Source organism: Epinephelus lanceolatus, chromosome 18 (assembly GCF_041903045.1).
Source record: "Epinephelus lanceolatus isolate andai-2023 chromosome 18, ASM4190304v1, whole genome shotgun sequence".
Taxonomy (NCBI): domain Eukaryota; kingdom Metazoa; phylum Chordata; class Actinopteri; order Perciformes; family Serranidae; genus Epinephelus; species Epinephelus lanceolatus.
Window position 1 is genome coordinate 26,314,217 of NC_135751.1, and position 19,912 is coordinate 26,334,128.

Sequence of the window (19,912 nt, forward strand, 5' to 3'; positions counted from 1 at the left end):
AAAATATGACAAAAAAGAAATAGTATAGTATGACATCCAAAATATCATAAAAAAGTCATAGTATAGTATGACATCCAAAATATGATAAAAAAAGTCATAGTATAGTATGACATCCAAAATTACATAAAAAAGACATAGTATAGTATGACATCCAAAATATGATAAAAAAGAAATAGTATAGTATGACATCCAAAATATCATAAAAAAGTCATAGTATAGTATGACATCCAAAATATGATAAAAAAGAAATAGTATAGTATGACATCCATAATATGATAAAAAAGTCATAGTATAGTATGACATCCAAAATATGATAAAAAAAAGTCATAGTATAGTATGACATCCAAAATATGATAAAAAAGAAATAGTATAGTATGACATCCAAAATTACATAAAAAAAGTCATAGTATAGAATGTCATAGAAAAGTCATAGCATAGTATGTCAAAAAAGTCATAGCATAGTATATCAAAAAAAGTCATAGTATGGAATGCATAAGAACTCATAGTATAGTATGTCAAAAAAGTCATAGTATAGAATGTCATAAAAAAATCATAATATAGTATGTCAAAAAAGTCGTAGTATAGAATGTCATAGAAAAGTCATAGTATAGTATGTCAAAAAAGTTAATAGTATGGAATGTCATAAAAACTCGTAGTACAGTATGTCAAAAAAGTCATAGTATAGTATGTCATAAATAAGTCATAGTATAGTATGTCAAAAAAGTCATAGTATAGTATGTCAAAAAAGTCATAGTATAGTATGTCGAAAAAGTCATAATATAGAATGTCATAAAAACTCATAGTATAATATGTCATACATAAGTTAAGGTATAGTATGTTAAAAAAGTCATAGTATAGTATGTCAAAAAAGTCATAGTATAGAATGTCACAAAAAAATCATAGTAAAGTATGTTGAAAAAGTCATAGTTTAGTATGTCAAAAAAATCATAGTATAGTATGTCATAAAATGTCATCGTATTGTATGTCAAAAAAGTCATAGTATAGTATGTCAAAATAATCAAAGTATAGTATGTCAAATAAATCGTAGTATAGTATGTCAAAAAAGTCATAATATAGAATGTCATAGAAAGGTCATAATATAGTATTTCAAAAAGTCATAGTATAGAATGTCATAAAAAGTCATAGTATAATATGTGATAAATAAGTCATAGTATAGTATGTCAAAAAAGTCAGAGGAGAGAATGTCTTAAAAAAGTCCTAGTATCGTATGTCGAAATAGTCAGTATAGAATGTCATAAAAAATCATAGTATAGTATGTCAAAAAATTCACAGTATAGTATGTCAAAAAAGTCATAGTATAGAATGTCATAAAAAAGTCATAGTACAATATGTCATAAATAAGTCATAGTATAGTATGTCAAAAAAGTCAGTATAGAATGTCATAAAAAGTCATAGTATAATGTGTCATAAATAAGCAATACTATAGTATTTCAAAAAAGTCATAGTATAGTATGTCATAAATAAGTCATAGTATAGTATGTCAAAAAAGTCATAGCATAGAATGTCATAAAAACTCATAGTATAATATGTCATACATAAGTAAAGGTATAGTATGTCAAAAAAGTCATAGTGTAGTATATCAAAAAAGTCATAGTATAGAATGTCATAAAAAGTCATAGTATAATATGCCATAAATAAGTCACAGTATAGTATGTCAAAAAAGTCAGAGGGGAGAATGTCATAAAAAAGTCCTAGTATCGTATGTCAAAATAGTCAGTATAGAATGTCATAAGGAGTCATAGTATAATATGTTATAAATAAGTAATAGTACAGTATTTTAAAAAAAAGTCATAGTATAGTATGTCGAAAAAGTCATAGTATAGAATGTCATAAAAACTCATAGTATAATATGTCATACATAAGTAAAGGTATAGCATGTCAAAAAAGTCATAGTGTAGTATATCAAAAAAGTCATAGTATAGAATGTCATAAAAAGTCATAGTATAATATGTCATAAATAAGTCACAGTATAGTATGTCAAAAAAGTCAGAGGAGAGAATGTCATAAAAAAGTCCTAGTATCGTATGTCAAAATAGTCAGTATAGAATGTCATAAGAAGTCATAGTATAATATGTCATAAATAAGTAATAGTACAGTATTTTAAAAAAAAGTCATAGTATAGTATGTCAAAAAAGTCAGAGTATAGAATGTCATAGAAAAGTCATAGTATAGTATGTCAAAAGGCATAGCATAGTATATCAAAAAAGTCATAGTATGGAATGCATAATAACTCATAGTATCTTATGTCAAAAAAGTCATAGTATAGTATGTCATAAAAAATCATAGTATAGTATGTCGAAAAAGTCATATTATAGTATGTCAAAATAATCAAAGTATAGTATGTTAAATAAATCGTAGTATAGTATGTCAAAAAAGTCATAGTATAGAATGTCATAGAAAGGTCATAATATAGTATTTCAAAAAGTCAGAGTATAGAATGTCATAAAAAGTCATAGTATAATATGTGATAAATAAGTCATAGTATAGTATGTCAAAAAAGTCAGTATAGAATGTCATAAAAAGTCATAGTATAATGTGTCATAAATAAGCAATACTATAGTATTTCAAAAAAGTCATAGTATAGTATGTCAAAAAAGTCAGAGTATAGAATGTCATAAAAAAAATCATAGTATAGTATGTCGAAAAATTCATAGTATAGTATGTCAAAAAAAGTCATAGTATAGAATGTCATAAAAAGTCATAGTATAATATGTCATAAATAAGTCATAGTATAGTATGTCAAAAAAGTCATAGTATAATATGTCATTAAAAGGTCATAGTATAGTAAGCCATTACTGCACTGCTGGAGGTAGGTACAATCAATGTCAAACAATGTCTCTCCATTTCATTACACCTAAATGTATTTGGCTTAAAAGTGGAAAACTAGAATGTAATATGCCCTTCTCGTAGGCTCTGTCGTCGTATATGTATAAGTATGTCATAAAAAGTCAGTGTGTGCACTTTTCGTGTGTGGCCCTCAATCAATCAATCAATCAATCAATCAATCAATCAATTTCATTTATAAATCCCAATATCACAAATAACAATTTGCCTCAGAGGGCTTTACAGCATACGACATCCCTCTGTCCTTTGGGCCCTCACAGCGGATAAGGAACAGGAACATCAACAGGAAACATGATAAATTAATAGTAATCCATATGACAACATGATACATAGAGAGACAGAAAGAGAGAGAGAGAGAGACAGAGAGACAGAGAGAGACAGAGAGAGAGATGCAGGACAGACAGTAATGATAACAGCTTACAACAACATTAATTTAAGTAATAATATTACAATAATAATTACGGGTATTGTGGTACAATATGTTGTAGGTATATATTAATATATGATAGTATATTATGTATGTGACAATAATCATATGTGTATATGACAGTAGAAGTATGACTAATGATAACAGCAGCAGTAGGAGGCACCAGGCAGGACCACCACAGCACAACCACACACGTCACACCATCCAGGCACAGCTGCGATATGAGGTAACCTGCCAGACGGTGGAGCACAAAGGCTCTGGAGAAGAAGCCGAGTTAGTGACATGCAGTAACAGGACGAGAGTTAGCAAAGGACAGAGAGGAGCCTGATAGCTGAAGGCTCTGATTGCTCTGAATCATACGTTGAAATGACACTCAGTCATCAAAACTTCAAGAACCCCAGTTTATTATACCTGCAAAGGTGGCACAATGTGAAAAAATGACAAAAATTGAACATTTTGGTCATCATCAGCATGTCGGCATCATCACTGCACATGGAATGAATGAATACTTTTTGCATTTTAAGAGCCTTTTCTACTTTTCTGTCAGTGTGAAGCCAAATTTAATATGAATAGCTGCTGTAAGGGATGAAACTATAAAAGCAGCTCTGCAAAGTACCATGTGACAAAAAAGTTTGAGAACTAAACGAGGAACAGATACCCAGGAAAACAGGAACAAATCAAACCTAATTTTGTCTCTACAGAAGGGAGCATATTCTCTCTCAAACACGTTAAGTGTGGCTCTGAGTTCTCACTTGACTTGATTTGCTGCTTGCAAATTGCAGGTGTGAAACTATGCCGCTAGTTGTTCTTTAACATCAACAATCCAGGGTTAAAGTACCCTGAGCAAGACTTCAGCTATTTATGCACATAGGAATGAACACACACCACATGTTTCCCTCCATTTATTGGTATCATATAGTCACCATCAGTCCCATGACGAACAGGGTTTATCAGTCAATGACATTACTGCTGCATAGATAGGAACGCTTTTACGATGTATTCATTATTGACTCTCATAATATAGGCCACATGAGGCAGATAAGGAAGAGGCGTGCTCTTTGTCTGGGAAAAAAAACATGCTTTTGAGCAATTAGGAGCCTGATAATCATCAAGTCAATAACAAGGTCAATGAGGAAATGTACTACTACCTTCTTCATGAAGAATGATTTGAGCACCATGAGGAAAAATTTAATTCACTTCTACTGTATCGAGGTGGAAGCCATGAATGGATTACTGAACGGTATTGGCTCAGGCTCAAGGGCCCCAAGTGTCATGTGCCACCCCCCACCCCCTTGCCTTTACCTGCAAAATGTCACTCACACTACTGAAACACGTACCAACCAGGAGAAGAATGCAACAAAGAGACACAATAAAAGGCCACAGTGTTTCTAAAGAGACCAAGAATAGACTCTACACGACTAAAAAAAGTCACAAAATTACCTCAGAGAGATGCAAAACAACCAAAAAAGACAAAAATTAAATCAAAATACACAAAATGACCAAGGATGGATTAATGAACAGGTGTACCAGGCACACAATGTCAGGGTGCCCCCCTGGCCTTCACCTGCAAAAAGTCACTCAAGTTAACACTATAACCAGGAAGAAACTCGGTCTGTTATGGTGAAGAGGGAGCTGAGCCAGAAGACAAAGCTTTCGATTTACTGGTCCATCTACGTCCCAACCCTCACCTATGGTCATGAGCTCTGGGTAGTGACTGGAGGGATGAGATTGCGGATACAAGCAGCGGAAATGATTTTCCTCCGTGGGGTGGCTGGGCTCAGCCTTAGAGATAGGGTGAAGAGCTCGGACGTCTGAAGGGAGGTCGGAGTAGAGCCGCTGCTCCTTCGCTTTGAAAGGCGTCAGTTGAGGTGGTTTGGGCATCTGACTAGGATGCCTCCTGGGCGGCTCCTGCTGGAGGTGTCCCAGGCACGTCCCACAGGTAGGAGGCCCCGGGGCAGACCCAGAACACACTAGAGGGATTACAAATCTTGTCTGGCCTGGGAACGTCTCGGGGTCCCCCAGGAAAAGCTGGAAAGCGTTGCTGAGGAGAGGGATGTCTGGGGTGCTTTGCTCGGCCTGCTGCCCCCGTGACCTGGCTGCGGATAAGCGGATGAAAATGGATGAATGGATGGATAAAATGACCACAAAGAAACACAAAGAGACACATTATTACTTAAAGGACACATAAAATGACCACAAAGAGACTAAAAAAAAGACACAAAATCACCTTAAAGAGACACAAAGAGACTAAATAAAGACACAAAATTACTTCAGAATGACAAAATGACCAAAAAAGACACAAAATTACTTCAAGGAGACATAAAATGACCATAAAGAGACTTAAACAAAGACACAAAATTACCTTAAAGAGACATAAAATGACCACAAAGAGACAAAAAGAGACTAAAAAAGAGACATAATTATCTCGAAATGACACAAAATAACCAGAAAAGACACATTATTACTTCAAGGGGACATAAAATGACCACAGAGACTAAAAAAAAAGACACAAAATCACCTTAAAATGACACAAAATTACCTTAAAGAGACACAAAGAGACTAAATAAAGACACAAAATTACTTCAAAATGACCAAAAAAGACACAAAATTACTTCAAGGAGACATAAAATGACCACAAAGAGACTAAAAAAGACACATAATTACCCCACAGAGACACAAAATAACTACTCTAAGGGACGAAACAACCAAAAAGGAGCACAGAACACCTATAGAGCTGCAATATGCTACAAAAAAGGCAAAATCACTAGACAGTTTTGCTCCTGTGTAGGAGAGATGGTGTGACCTTTTACATGTCTGTGCCCAGGGACCTGTTGTCTCATAATCCACCCATGGTGGCAGCAAAAAATCTCAGAGGTGATTATGATAGCATCAACATTTTTTGCACCTTCAAATACTGTTTTATGTGTTTTTTCTGATGAAAAAATCTTATATTCTTATTCTGTTAAAATATGACAGAAATGAGTCACAGGTTCTCAGCTGTCACCACAGGGCAGCAGCCACAAGGTGGCAGCAGAGTGCTGATGTAGTAATTAATGACAGCTTGATCTCCAGTCAGTCCGGAGCAGCTCATTACCTTCCAGTGTGACAGACTGACTCTGGCTCGGTGGAATAAGTGCAATTAAAAGCATCTTAGTCTTTTTTTTTTTTTTTTTGCAGATTTTTATTTATTTACCTGTGACGTTTTTGTCAGATTTTGATTAGTTCAGCATTTTTTTATGAAATACTAAGCCTCATTTAACACTTTAATATTTCCTAGTCTACATTATAAAACTACTTTCTACAGTCAACTGAAACGTAAATGACTGAGAGCCATGACCACGACAGCTCAATAGCTGAGTCAATGCTTTTTTTTCCTTGCTTAGGTATCACATGTCACCACTGGGCCGTGCAGCTTACAGTAGGGAAGTACAGGCACTTCCTTCTTCCTACCACACTGGTTGCACTCAAACCAGTAAGTCTTATAGGAAGTCGGATAATCGTGGCGATGGGGATCCAGCAGCCTGCCAGGGACTGTTTCAACTGACTTCTCTGCGCTTCTTTCCACGGCCAATGTCCCCGAGTTTAACCAGTATAACCAGACAGCTGTAGTGCGTAAAAGTGGTCGGAGCGCAGCCCTGTTTCTGCCACAATGGCTGCGACGTAGCGCAACTTTTGGATCCGCGGTGGATGAACGACAGAGCTGAGGTGCCGCTAACTTTTACACACTTGCAGGAGACGCAAACGAGGACAAAAAACTCAACAACATGAAGAAACAGTTTAATCGCATGAGGCAACTTGCCAACCAGACTGTAGGAAGGTGAGTGTTTGTTCTATCATCATGCATTGTTGCATGTTGATGTCATGCAGTTATTGTCTGGCAGGCCAGCACTTAGGATTTGTCCGTTGTTTCTTCATTGTCATGTGTCTTCATGTTGAAGGGCTGGGCCATGTTTTTGCATAACTCATACCTGGATAGTTTAAGTTTGAGGAAAGTGAAGCATCCGTTTGCAGTTGGGTAATGTCAGAAAGAAACTAAACCTGCCCACATATCACATGAACTTTGATTTTTGGAGCAATAGGAAGAGTTTGAAAAGGTTAATGGGTTTCCATATGTCCTTGCTTAATTATTATTATTCTCTTACTACCTATGTGAGGACTTATAGTGTGTCTGTAAGTCCCCACAGTTATCTTAATTTTGATTGCTGTAAAATTTCAATTAATAGCCCGGGCTATTATTTGCTTAAATCACTGAAATCAACCGGCCTTTATTTGAGACAGGCTTTTAATTCCTTTCACACAAAACTGTTGCTCAGCAAAGACAGGAAATACAATCACATTGTTTATTTAAACCAGTATGAATATTACTCATATATAAAAAGTAGGCTTCAGATAATATATCCATTATGAATCATTCACCTGACATGCAGACACAACATCACTTTATTCTGTTAAAACAATACACACAACTTGCATTAATTCTTATGAAAAACCCTTTTGACTCTTTTGATCAGTGGACCCTTGCGGACCAAAGGAATAGAAATAACGTACAGGGTGATCGAGGAATGGACACAATTTGAGGTAGCCACCAACTGGTTTTAAACATCTGAAGAACTTACATTATTGATTAATCTGCCCAAAATTTTCTCTATTAATAGTTTTGTCAATAAAATGTCAGAAAAATAGTGAAGCATTCCCTCTGTTACCTCCGACAGACCAAGGTGACATCTTTAAATAGTATATTTTATTCAACCAACAGTCCAAAAATCAAAAGTTATTCAGTTTTTTATCATGTATGACAAAGAAAAGCACCAATTTGTCACATTTAAGAATCATGAAAGCAGCACGTTTTGGCTTTTTGCTTAAGAAATGACCAAGATGATTATTTGGTTATCACCTAGTTGACAGTTAATTTTCTGTGGATCGACTAATCCATTAATCAGCTAATCGATGCAGCTCTATTACCTTAATGAAATGTCCAAACAAAACTTTTTTTTAATTTAGATGCAAGAACCAGCTGGCAATTTTGCTCGATGGAAAAGCTAAAACGTCTAATCAGTTATCAAAATAGTTGCCGATTCATTTTTTGACACATTGTTTGAGCTTCAGCCATTTTAAGGCAGATGCTATTTACACCAAGGTGTATATATGCTGTTCTGCTTAAGTTTATGTAAACAACGTGCATTCAGCAGATTTATACATCCTAAAAACTGAAGTCTCCTGTGTGATAATACTGCGCTTAATCCACTTAGCCACCACGTTTTACTTCTGCCATGGACTATAATGCTCTTTATTCTGCGTCACATAACTTTCTGGTCGTACATTTGTGAGTTTTTTCTCGTAAATGTACCACTTTAAATTCAGAGAATATCCAAGTCTGGCTACTACAAGCTCTAACTGTAACCTTTTTGCCCTTATCCAAAGCACTTCCAGCCTCGACACGTCGGTGCGACAAGTACAAGCCCATTCACAGCATGCATCCATAATAACGGGTCGTAGAAATGGTTGTGAATAGCCGAATAGCTGCAGTGTGGCTGTGGCTGTTCTCACTTTGGTGCAAATAGACACTCCACAATATTCATTACATGTAATTTGTATATCTATATTGCAGAAGGAATACTGCTCTGCCCAGGGCCCTCTACAACTTCAGGCCCCACATTTCACTCCAGTAGAGGTCTACACAGTATGTTAGATTTACTGTTATTTATTTCTGCAGTTGTAGTCTCACACACACACACACACACACACACACACAAATATCTATACCATTTCCTCTCCCTTCATCTCCGTCCCCACAGGGGTTTCCAGCCCTGTTCTCTATCAGCAGCCACCACTGAGACCATGTCTCCAGTCATTACTGCATTAACAGTGTCTGCAGATGATGCCCTCGATATGTCTCTCCAAAATGACTTTCCAACCAACAGCCCGAAGCCACTGGCCTCAAATTCCTCACATACGCTCCTCCATATGTTGTGTAAGAGCACTAACACTCCACTGAGCAGAGTGACAGCTTGCTCACTGAGAGGCAGAAGTGTTTGCAAGCACACACCCCTCCGCTGTGGATTACTGCTGGATACAGGGAAATCCTTTGGTGCCATTTGTAGCACTGCATGACTAAAGCAAAGTGGGAGTGATGATGTTATATGAATAACTGCTTGAGATAAGCCTCTTTGTGTTTGATAAAAAGGTGTGTAGGGTGAAACCATGTAGTCAGTGATCACTGGAAGTAACCACCGCAGTCGAATCAGTGTTTCAAATGCCAAGGTATAGGTTTTCCCCAATCTTAATTTAAACCTAGCGTCAGTGAAGGGAAGCAATTGTTTTTATTAATTGTTTGGTGGATGAAATGTCAAACAAAAAGGCCAATCGCAACTTCCTAGATCCCCAAGTGATGACTACGAACACCTTGTTGTGGCTGACAGAACTTTGAAAACCCCAAATCCTCCCAAGACAAACTGAAGCATTTTCTCATTATTTTGCGTGATAAATGGCTCAAACCAGAGATAGATAGCCAATCGTTGCAGCTCTACATCAGTATGACAACACAAACCTAAAGAAAAAGTGTTAAGTTACATCATCATAAAGATGTAGGCCCATCTTTAGATTTTTGTGATGGATTATTTTGCCTATACTGGGTTCAGAGGAGTCTGTTTTCCATCACATGATCCCTCTCACAGGACACTGTTTTCAATCTGTTTCCATGAATTTTAAGTCCCATCCCTCCGGACATATAAGCCAAATTAAATTTGAATGGACTCTAAACCGATTGCCTTTGCTACTGTTGCATGAGGGCCACTCTTTATCTCTTTCACAAACCAGTGAATTTGTCTCCCCCGTGATGATGTGGTTCTCTGTTTTGGCAGGAAGGGCCGGGCACGGAGGGTTTTTGTGGAGTAAGCATTTCCATGGTTGTTGACGGGGACACAGCAGAGGGCTGGGAACGTCACACAGCCACAGAGGGGTGTTTTTATAAAAGAGGAAGCCAGTTTGATTTGCATGTAGTTGTTGCAGTGTGGTTTGAGCTTGAAGGGCAGCAGTGTTTACGAATCAGTGCATACATGTGGAGAGATAAGCTCACACAGAGGGCTTTTAACAAAACTTTGATTTGGGATGAAAACGCTGGCAGTTAAACATCATCTGATACATGAATCTGAACAGGTTTTTAGTATTTGGACTCTGATACGTTTTCTTACAGGCATAGTCATCAAAAGTCCATTTACACAACACACTCTTCTTCTCTTTCTGTCTTTCTGTTGTTTCGCTCCAAGTTTTTTTTCCGGGTCTGGGCTCCAGCAGTGTGGGAGTCTATTCTTAGAACAATAGCTGCTGGCCAGAGTCGAGCTGCACTCCAGTCAAATCAATGCTGATTCAATATTGATAGGAATCTAAAGATCGCTCCTGTAGCGAGCCAGTAAAGCCTAATGTGTAATGCGATCATGTGGATGAGTGTGGAGGTATTCTGGCTCCAAGATCATATATCATGTCATCACATAGATGCAGCACATCTATTTGTTGACCTGTTAAACAAGCTGTGACTTTGTCATATAAATAAATGGCTTATTTTTCATCTCTGTCTGGATTAGTGCTACATGAAAGTCATTTATTTGTACCGATTTTATATACACTCTGTTTTAAACATTAGTTTCCTCTCGGCCTGGAAAAACACGTTGCTTAGGATGTGATGCTGCGTATGTTAAACAAATTAACAAGTTGTAAAAAACAGACAAAAAAAGCCCTGTATATCAAGGTAGAAAATTCAAGAAGCCGCAGTGTATACAGTTCAGAGATGGGCTGGTTATCAGTGCTGAAACAATACCTGCATTTCTGTACCAATATCTAAACTGTACTTTTTGTCAGTACTTTTCATTAAAACACACAAAAAAAATTCTACAAAACAAAAAGAAGCCAACGTATTAAATGTGGTCTAAACACAAACAGTCAAACTTTGCCTTAAAAAAAATCCTTAATTGTCAGAATTTCTATTTAAATCCAGAGCTATCCAATCAAAGAATAAGTGAACTGGTAAATGGGCTGCACTTGTATAGCACCTTTCTAGTCTTTCGATTACTCAAAGGGCTTTTACACTACATGTCACATTCACCCATTCACACACATTCACACACTGGTGGCTGAGGTTTCCATACATGATGCCACTTGCTTCTCAGTAACTATTCATACACTCTTACACAGGGCTGGAACAGCTATTGGGAAAGATTTGGGGTTCAGTATCTTGCCCAAGGATACTTTGACATGCAGACTGGAGGAACCAGGGATCGAACCACCGATCTCCGGATTGGTGGACGACCTGCTCTCCCTCTGAGATTATAAATCTGACCAGACATCTGAGGCTAACAAGGGATGCAGCTTTTAGTATTTGCCCTCTTCCCACTTTGTATTGCAGCTGGTGCTCAGCAGTTTACCTCTGGATAAATCAAGTCTGATCTTAACTAATGATTATTTTAGTTAAGTGGCTCAGAGGTAGAGGTTCATTACAGTATGGCTCATTACAGTATGATTGCCAGTACTTAAACTGTGTGCCAAACAGCAAATCATTGATCACATACAATGAAGAACTCTGTGCAAACAGAATCTTTGATTAGTAAGACAAAATATTCTACTCATCGTGAGCTGGAGTCAGTCGAGAGCAACCAAAGGCGTCTTCGATTAACGGTGAGGATAACGGCAAGCATAAGTGAGGTAAGCCTGAGTCTGTAGGGTGTAACTTACAGCAGTATTAGGTAATAGCTCTTGTGTGGGAGAGGGTTAATTGATCCCTGTGAGATTTAAATCTATAGTGTGGGCCTGCTCTGGTGGAGAAAGGGGAGAGGTCTTCAGGGATTTGTGTGTGTAGATGTAATACGTGTGTGGTTGGTGTATTTGTGAGATATCGACAGAGTGAGCGATGTGCTCGTTTCCTTGTCTCACTAGCTCAGCAACATTAGCAAAATGGGTGGAAATCTGCTTTGAGAGTTAGAGGTCACATTAAGACACGTGCGTATCTTATTTCAGAACAGGTTTTGGCATTTCAACATTTCCTAGATGTTTTGGAGTGATGTCGCTGACCTGTTTTCTGCAGACTCCACCACAATGCACAGTGTGTTCAGTGTGTCTCAGACATCAACAAGCCACTTGGCAACTCCCACCCTCCTCCACACAAATACAAACACCTCCCCCCCTGTTGCCATAACAAACAAGGTGCAGATGACACTAGAGGAAGTGTGTGTTCGGACAGGGTGGAGGAATCCGACAGGTCCATCATGGAAAACATCCTCAGGCACGAGTGGTGATGGGCTTGTGCATGTGTGCATACATGTCGAGTGTACAAAGGTACCCACATAGTTCAGCTGGTCTGTCATGTGACAACATTTCAGTGTGGATTTAAGCATATTATGGGCTGTGTAACATTGCCACAGGCACAAACTGCGGACAGGTTGGGCAAGAAAGACTTTGCTGCATCAGTTTGATGGTCTTGTTTTCTGTGTGCTCATCAGTTTATCTCAGTTTAACAGCAAGTTAGGTCTTGTTTAGTTGAAATTCAGCTTGTGATATATAAGAAAACAGAGTGCAGAGTGAGACATGTTCAGATTCTCCATGTTTTTTTAGGCATATAATTCAATTTCATCATCATAGGACAGGTGTGTATGGGGCTGGGTAACGGTACTCCATACCTTTTAAGGTATCAACTGAAATAACCCAGTATCACAGAGATACCTACCCAACTGTCTTTGCCCAGGGGGCCATGTTTGCAAAATGAGAGGAGGTCATGGTCCAGTCGCAGCAGCCCCTGTTCCTAGGATTTGAGGACATTCAGGGTTTAGCCTGGACCTCTGTCAGGGGGTACCGTTGAGAACTCCCAAATAGTGCTGCAAGGATTAATTGATTAGTCATCAATTAATATTATTATGCCAACTAATATAATTATTGATTAATCTGTTTGTCATTGTTAAAAAAAGAGTAGAAATTCTCTGATTCCAGCTTCTTAAGTGTGAATATTTTCTAGTTTCTTTACTTTTATATGACAGTAAACTAATACGGACGAAACAAGACATTTAAGGATGTCATCTTGGGCTTTGGGAAACAATGATCAACATTTTCACCATTTTCTGACATTTCATAGACCCAACGACTCATTTATCAATCAAAAAAAAAATCAGCAGATTAATCGACAGTGAAAGTAATCATTTGTTGCAGCTCCAACAAGCTCTATTATGTTGCTTTGTATACACTATGGCACCTAATTTATATTAAAAGTACAAAGAAAATCCCAACATAAATCAATTTATTTTCATTATGAACAGATAATGTTTTGGGGGGCCACCTGGCACCCTGTCACGGCCCAGATTTGGCCCATGGGCCCTAAGTTAAGAGTCACATTACCTGAATTCGATCCTTTTTGTACACAGATCTAGAAAAAAAATACTATATGTATGGTTTCACTCACCGCCAGTCACCACAACTGTTCTTCAATATAACACACGTAATTGGTCCACTACCGCAGCAGCTACCACCCTTACAGTCGGTGCTGTGGTGAAGTCAGGCCTGGTGTATTTGATGGAGATGGCAGTTATCACTTTAAGAGTACCGGTATTGGTACTTGGTATTGTAATTTTTCAAACGATACCCAGCCTAATGTGTGTCCCTTAACTCACATCCTTGGATTGTATTATTATTATTATTATTATTATTTGTTTGGTTGTTTATGGTTTTGTGTTTTATCCCTGTATGTTGAAGATGTGTTTCTCTATCTGTATTTTATTTCTCTATTTGTTGTCATTGTTTGACGTTTGGCTTCATATTTGTGTTTCCCTCAACAGGGCTGAGAAAACTGAGGTGCTGAGTGATGACCTCCTACAGGTGAATATGACTTCTTCTTCTCTATCACTGTTCACGTACATTACCTGTCGTTCATACACAGACTGTGTTTAAAGGGCTGCGGCATTTTTCAACCCCATTTTGTCATTATTTTGTGTCTAAGTGACTAATGAGAACAACAATTTCTGAAAATGGTCCAGTATTGAGCGAGAGGGCTGCAGCTGGCAGCCATGAAACAGCCTGCATCTGCACTTGGTCCATTGGTGCACTGTCAATTTACATCCACTAAAAGTGCTTGTTTTTGCCACTGACAGGCTCAGATTGTTATTCTAAGTGTCTAGGATCCATACAAAGATAGATCTTTTTGTTGAAGAGTAAGATCTTTTTTGTTTAACCTGTAACAGCCTCAAAATTGCTATCGCCAAATCCACCAGATACCATTTCAGTAAACAGTTATTTTAGCTTGTATAGAGACAGAATATGTTCACATCTGAGTGAGTGAACACTTTCCCTGACAGAGTTTTATTTTTAATTAGCCAGCCTCTGCCAGCATTTTTGATCATATTCATCTTTCAAGACCCACAGAAGAATTTGTCCTATGAACATGTAAACAGTATGAAACTAAAGAAGAAACCTTCTGTTTTTAAACACAAAAACATTTTATTCTATCCTATTCCATTCCTTTTTCATCAGCACTTGTGCAATTTGTGCATTTTCAAGTACAAAATCAATTTCATATTACATTTTTTGTTTTTTTTCTCATTTTTTTATGTCAATTTGAATTGTATAAATGACAATAATAATAATAATAATCATAATGAAAATAATATTCTCTTTGAGTTATAGCGGAACACGTTGTCACGTTCATTGTCCATTGTCTCTCCTCTGTGTGTCACTGTCACCGTCACGGAGATCCCGTTTCGTCCCACCACACTTGTTTGCTTCTTCGTCCAATTCTTCGTCTTCGTCGGATTCAGAATGTTGATCAAAACAGGAATTGTCAGAGTCTGAGTCCATCAACATCTCCACGGCTTGCGCAACCATAAACTTTTCCATGGGTGCTGGCATTTTCGAGCCATTTACGAGCTGCTACGTTTCTGTAAACAACATCTGCTTCCTGTTTCCAGCGGATCTCTTTCTTCGTTTGTTTTTGGACATGGCACAAGATGTGCAACCCCCTATCAGAGCAGTGAAAACACGGATTGCTGGAATATCTCGTCAATGGCAGGGAAGCCTTCTGTCAAAAATGACGGAAAATCTCAGCAATGGTGGGGATAGTGCTAAGGGTTCATTTCAATCAAGTCAGAGTTGGTGATTGTTGGTGACATGGAAAGCTGAAACAAGATGTTGTTTGTTTATTTTGTTCCTGCCGACTTTTAATGAAGTGTGTTTAAATTCACATGGATGTGAAAATATGCTGACTCTGTACATGCTAAAATTATTTTTTATTTAAATGCAGTCTGGTGGGTATGGCAATAGTGATTTCGGGGCTGTTTCTGGTTAAACAAAAAGGATCTAACTGCATAACAATGCAGTCTATCTCTGTAGGCTCCTTTCCATAAAATGTGAAACAACTAAAATAACAATCTGAGTCCGTCAGTGGCAAAAGCAAGCACTTTTAGGGGACCTACCAGGGGCGGCTGGCCAATAGAGGGCGATAGGGCGCCGCCCCTCCTTGAGCCACAAAAGAAAAGAAAGATGATGATAATAAATGTATGATTATCATCATCATTATTGTCATATATACACACAATATATTAATTATTATGATCATTTTCACTTGAAACAGCTCGTCCTGCCTCTGAATATCCAATCAGAGGCAGTGTGAAGTCACGTCACTCTCATAGACTTTAATGTAAAAGGCTTTTTTTTCTAAATGCAGGCACTCCAATGCAATCTCTATGGGTTCCGGGAGGGCTTGCTCCAATGTGTTTTCGTCATACGTAATCCACCAAGTATCATTCATGTTCTCCTCGGATGGTCCTATTTCCCATGTTGGGAAGTCGTTCTTACTTCACTGTGTGTTCATGAGCGTTTAAGTCATAATGTGGAGACATCATGGACATTACAAAGAATATGTGTTGTATTTTATCACTCAAAATGTGCACGTCGTCAACCGTTTCCACTGAAATATTGCTTTACGGTCGGAAACTCATTTTTCCGATTATTCCGACATCACATGAGGCAGCGCCACTGCGCAGCGGTCACATTCAAGATCAACATGACTAACGTTTCCAGCTGATCCAAGAGGTTTTTTAACCATATAGGTTAAAAAGGAACGACGCATAGTGTGTCCAAATTCACACCCGTTCTTCTCTATGGATATTCTCTGCAACCATTAGCAAGAAGCCACATATCACGTGAAACCGGACCGGAGCTTTCCAGTGATAACACACATCATTGTGCTGTCATCCCATCACGCTATAAATGCAGATCAATTGTCTACAAAATAAAAACCTGACGAATTTCTTCACAATCCATGATACAGATCTTGTTATCAGTCACTTCATATAGTGAGGAATATCGTATCTTACCACGTCTTAGGCTTGCGTGTGTTTCTCCCTGTCTATCCACATTTGTAGTCCGGCTTTCAAGATGCAAATATCTCCATATTGTGCAGTTGACACTCCATCAAACTTTGTATGACAAGACCAACCACTTCACCTTTGCGCACCCAGACAACTGCAGCTTAATTATGCCTGCGTGACAGGGCAGTAGTCACCATATACATTGAGGGGGACACGTCCCCCAATGCCCAAAATGCCCCCCCCCCCCCCCCCCCAATATATAACTGAAACTGAAAAACAACAACAGAAAACATTCAGGTCAGGTCAAAGAGCAGTGATACTATGTCATGTGCATTGTATTAAGTTGTAGGGTATGCTTGCATTTATTTCTTTAATCAGAACACAAAATGAATTTCCACTTAGCTATAATAAAATGTTTTCTGATTTAGACTGACAATGACTCAGTGAATACCTTACTCAGTTTTATTTGATTAATGGTAAAACAGGTCTCTGTTTACAATCAAAGGTATTTGTGTGGGCAAACTGATGAAAAGTAGTCTGTTGATGACCACAGTGGATTGTTCAGTCATTGTAGAGCCAAATTAATTCAAATTTACCCATTGAACGGGTCACCTCAGCCATCATCACAACAATTGCCCCCACTGAGAAATTTGGCAGGAGCCGCCACTGGGACCTATATTGACGGTGCACAAATGCCCTGAGTGGTTACACTGCAACCTGTTTTGGACTTCCGACTGCAGACCTCTCACTTAATACTGGATCGGTTTCATAAACTGTTGTTTCTGTTCGTCATTTAGACACAAAAACATGACAAAATAGGGCCCAGGTTGAAAAATACCATAAGTACCCTTTAAGAAGTCGTTTTCTGGACGAGTAAAATGCGGAAGTTATCAAAGGACTTACAAGTTCTCCTCTCCTGCTCTGTTAAAGCCATCATGCCTGAGCTGCTTGTTGATGCCAGGTTTCTCTGCAGTCTTGGAGTACAACTGCTGGTATTAAAACATTACTGGGGAGTCTTTCATTCAGTAACGCCTCGCCAGCTCAGGGGTTTGGCACTGCAGAGAAAGCAACTCATGGTTTTCCACTCAAGGCGAACCCTGGCAATGTTCTGTTATCTTGAAATCATACTGGATGCATGTGTGAGTGTGTGTGTGTCTGTATGTGTGTTGGGGGATGGGAGTCCTCGGGGCTAGTTAAACTGTGAGGTCACTTCTAGGAAAAGAGTGTGAAGAAATACAGGAGAGGATGAAAAAGACAGAGCGTGTTTACTGTAGAAAGGAGCTTTTGTGGAAGGAAAAGTAAAGGTGAAGTCTAAAGCTTCTTATTCAATCATGGGAGTCAAAGTTTTATGACATGCAGCAGTGAACTATGAACTCCATGCTATTTGCACACACACTAACACATAATATGAACACTTTGTGGTGAGAAAACAGATTATTTCTTCAATGAATAAGCAGAAATACATCAAAGAAGCTGTTAGGGCTTGTGTTTTTTTGCTTTAACAGTGGCAATGGTTAAATTTAGTCATATTTTACACCATTGTGCCAACAGCACAGCGCACAATCTGACCCAACCCTTCCAGAGAATGCTTTCCCTCGTCTTTGGTCCTCGTCCTGAACGACAGGAGCTTTGTGCTGCGTTAGACATTCCTTTAGCTCCAGCTCTCAGAGAGGAATGTGATTGTCAAGTGGTCAGCATAGTGGAAGTAGCTCAGATGTCTTCTGGCGTAACAGCTTGAGCTCCAAGACAGATTCTGCAACCTTGATTACAGTCATGCTAATAAAATGTGTAGACCAGTGGATCAGTGTGTGCATTTAAATTCAGTCACACTAGCTGAGAAAGTTTTTCCCCTCTTTCCAAACACGAGCAGAGGAAGAATAGTTTTTCCTTTCCCCCCTCCCCAACACGCTCCCACACCCCCTTCTCTGAGCCGTCCAACTTGAAACTTGACTCTATGATTTCCATGGTGTCGTAGTAGTCTTTTCTTTTTCCATTTGTTTCCACAGTCCTTTGCATCGGCTAAGCCATTTGTCTTGTTTGGACACGTCCTGCCGCAGTGGGAGAGTTGAGGAGGCTCATACAGTAGAGAGAGTCAGGCTGGAACTGGTCCCATAGCTCAGTATTTGATTACTACTCACACACAATGGACTGTTGTTGTGGATACTGGAGCAAATTCATATCTGATACTGTATGTGTAGCAGGTATCTGTCTGATAATCAGCTCGTGAGCTAAGCAGACAATGACAGCGCTCACTCATCCTGTTAAAGGAAGAGTTTTTGTAAATACACTTGCTGGCTTTCTTGCAGAAAGTAAGATGAGAAGATCAATGCCACTCTCATGTCTGTATGCTAAATATGTTATGTTAGCTTAGCTTAGCATAAAGATGAGAAACAGGAGAGCTTTGCAAGGTGGGAAATGTTAAACCAGTGTTTCCCAACTGGTGGGTCATGGTCCACAACTGGGTCGAGGGTCCATTCTGAATGGACTGCATGTGACTTGCAAACATGCCAAGCTTGTAAAAAAAAACACTTAATTTTGAAGTACAGTGAATTTACAATGCAAGCTTTTATTTTAAAGTGGCATTTCCTGCAGTAATACCAGTAAATAACAGACAGCTACTTAACGGAGACAGCAAATTTTTGCTGAACGATCATACACAAGTTATAACTAAGAGAACAAATAGCATAATCACAATGTTTGTTTACAATAACGTCCAGGTGGAAAGCCCCTGCGTCACGTACATAAAATGAAACAGCACTGATCAACTGAGGTAGTGTTTGAGGTAGTGTCAGCCAGCTACAAAAAGGCCCACTGCAAAAAATCAGTTTCAGTTTAAGTGTACACTATATGTTGAATATTTTCACTTTACCTTGCCCTTTCAGAAAGGGAATTGAAGCTGTTAGCTCAAAGCCACCAGCCTCCACTGACAACAAAACTAATTTTATTTTGAAGCACATGTGAGTTGCTTGTCTGTTGCTGCCTTGACAAGTTTTATACCAAATATAGTCCCCCGTCCACAGCAGTACATGCTTAGCTTCTGTGCTGGTAGATTTGGTTTATTAAAGACACGAGCAAAGCAACACATTACATAAAATAAGCACAGCAGGGATGTATAGTTAACCATGGTCGGACCACCATGGTTAGCTATACATCTTTAAATGTTACAGTTATGGTTGAAAATGACAACAGAAGTAAACAAGTTAGTCGATTTATATCTCTACAGGTCAAAACAATTACCAGGTGTCTACCAACTCAGAAATGTCAGCACAGTGTCACAGCGATT

At 38.4% G+C, this 19,912-nt stretch overlaps 1 protein-coding gene across 5 annotated transcripts in view; it reads left to right on the top strand.

Annotated features, from left to right (window-relative positions):
• Positions 1-6,710: 6,710 nt before the first annotated feature.
• Positions 6,711-19,912, top strand: part of arhgap17b (Rho GTPase activating protein 17b) — a 38,722-nt gene continuing 25,520 nt past the window's right edge. For 3 of the 5 annotated variants that reach the window (XM_033644267.2, XM_033644268.2, XM_033644270.2), the window contains exons 1-2: positions 6,712-7,109; positions 14,104-14,143. In XM_033644267.2, coding sequence (XP_033500158.1) covers positions 7,057-7,109; positions 14,104-14,143 — 93 coding nt within the window. In that variant the 5' untranslated portion in view covers positions 6,712-7,056. Of the gene's footprint in view, positions 7,110-14,103; positions 14,144-19,912 lie in introns of all 5 variants that reach the window. The other 2 variants (XM_033644266.2, XM_078161322.1) reach the window with 2 other exon arrangements.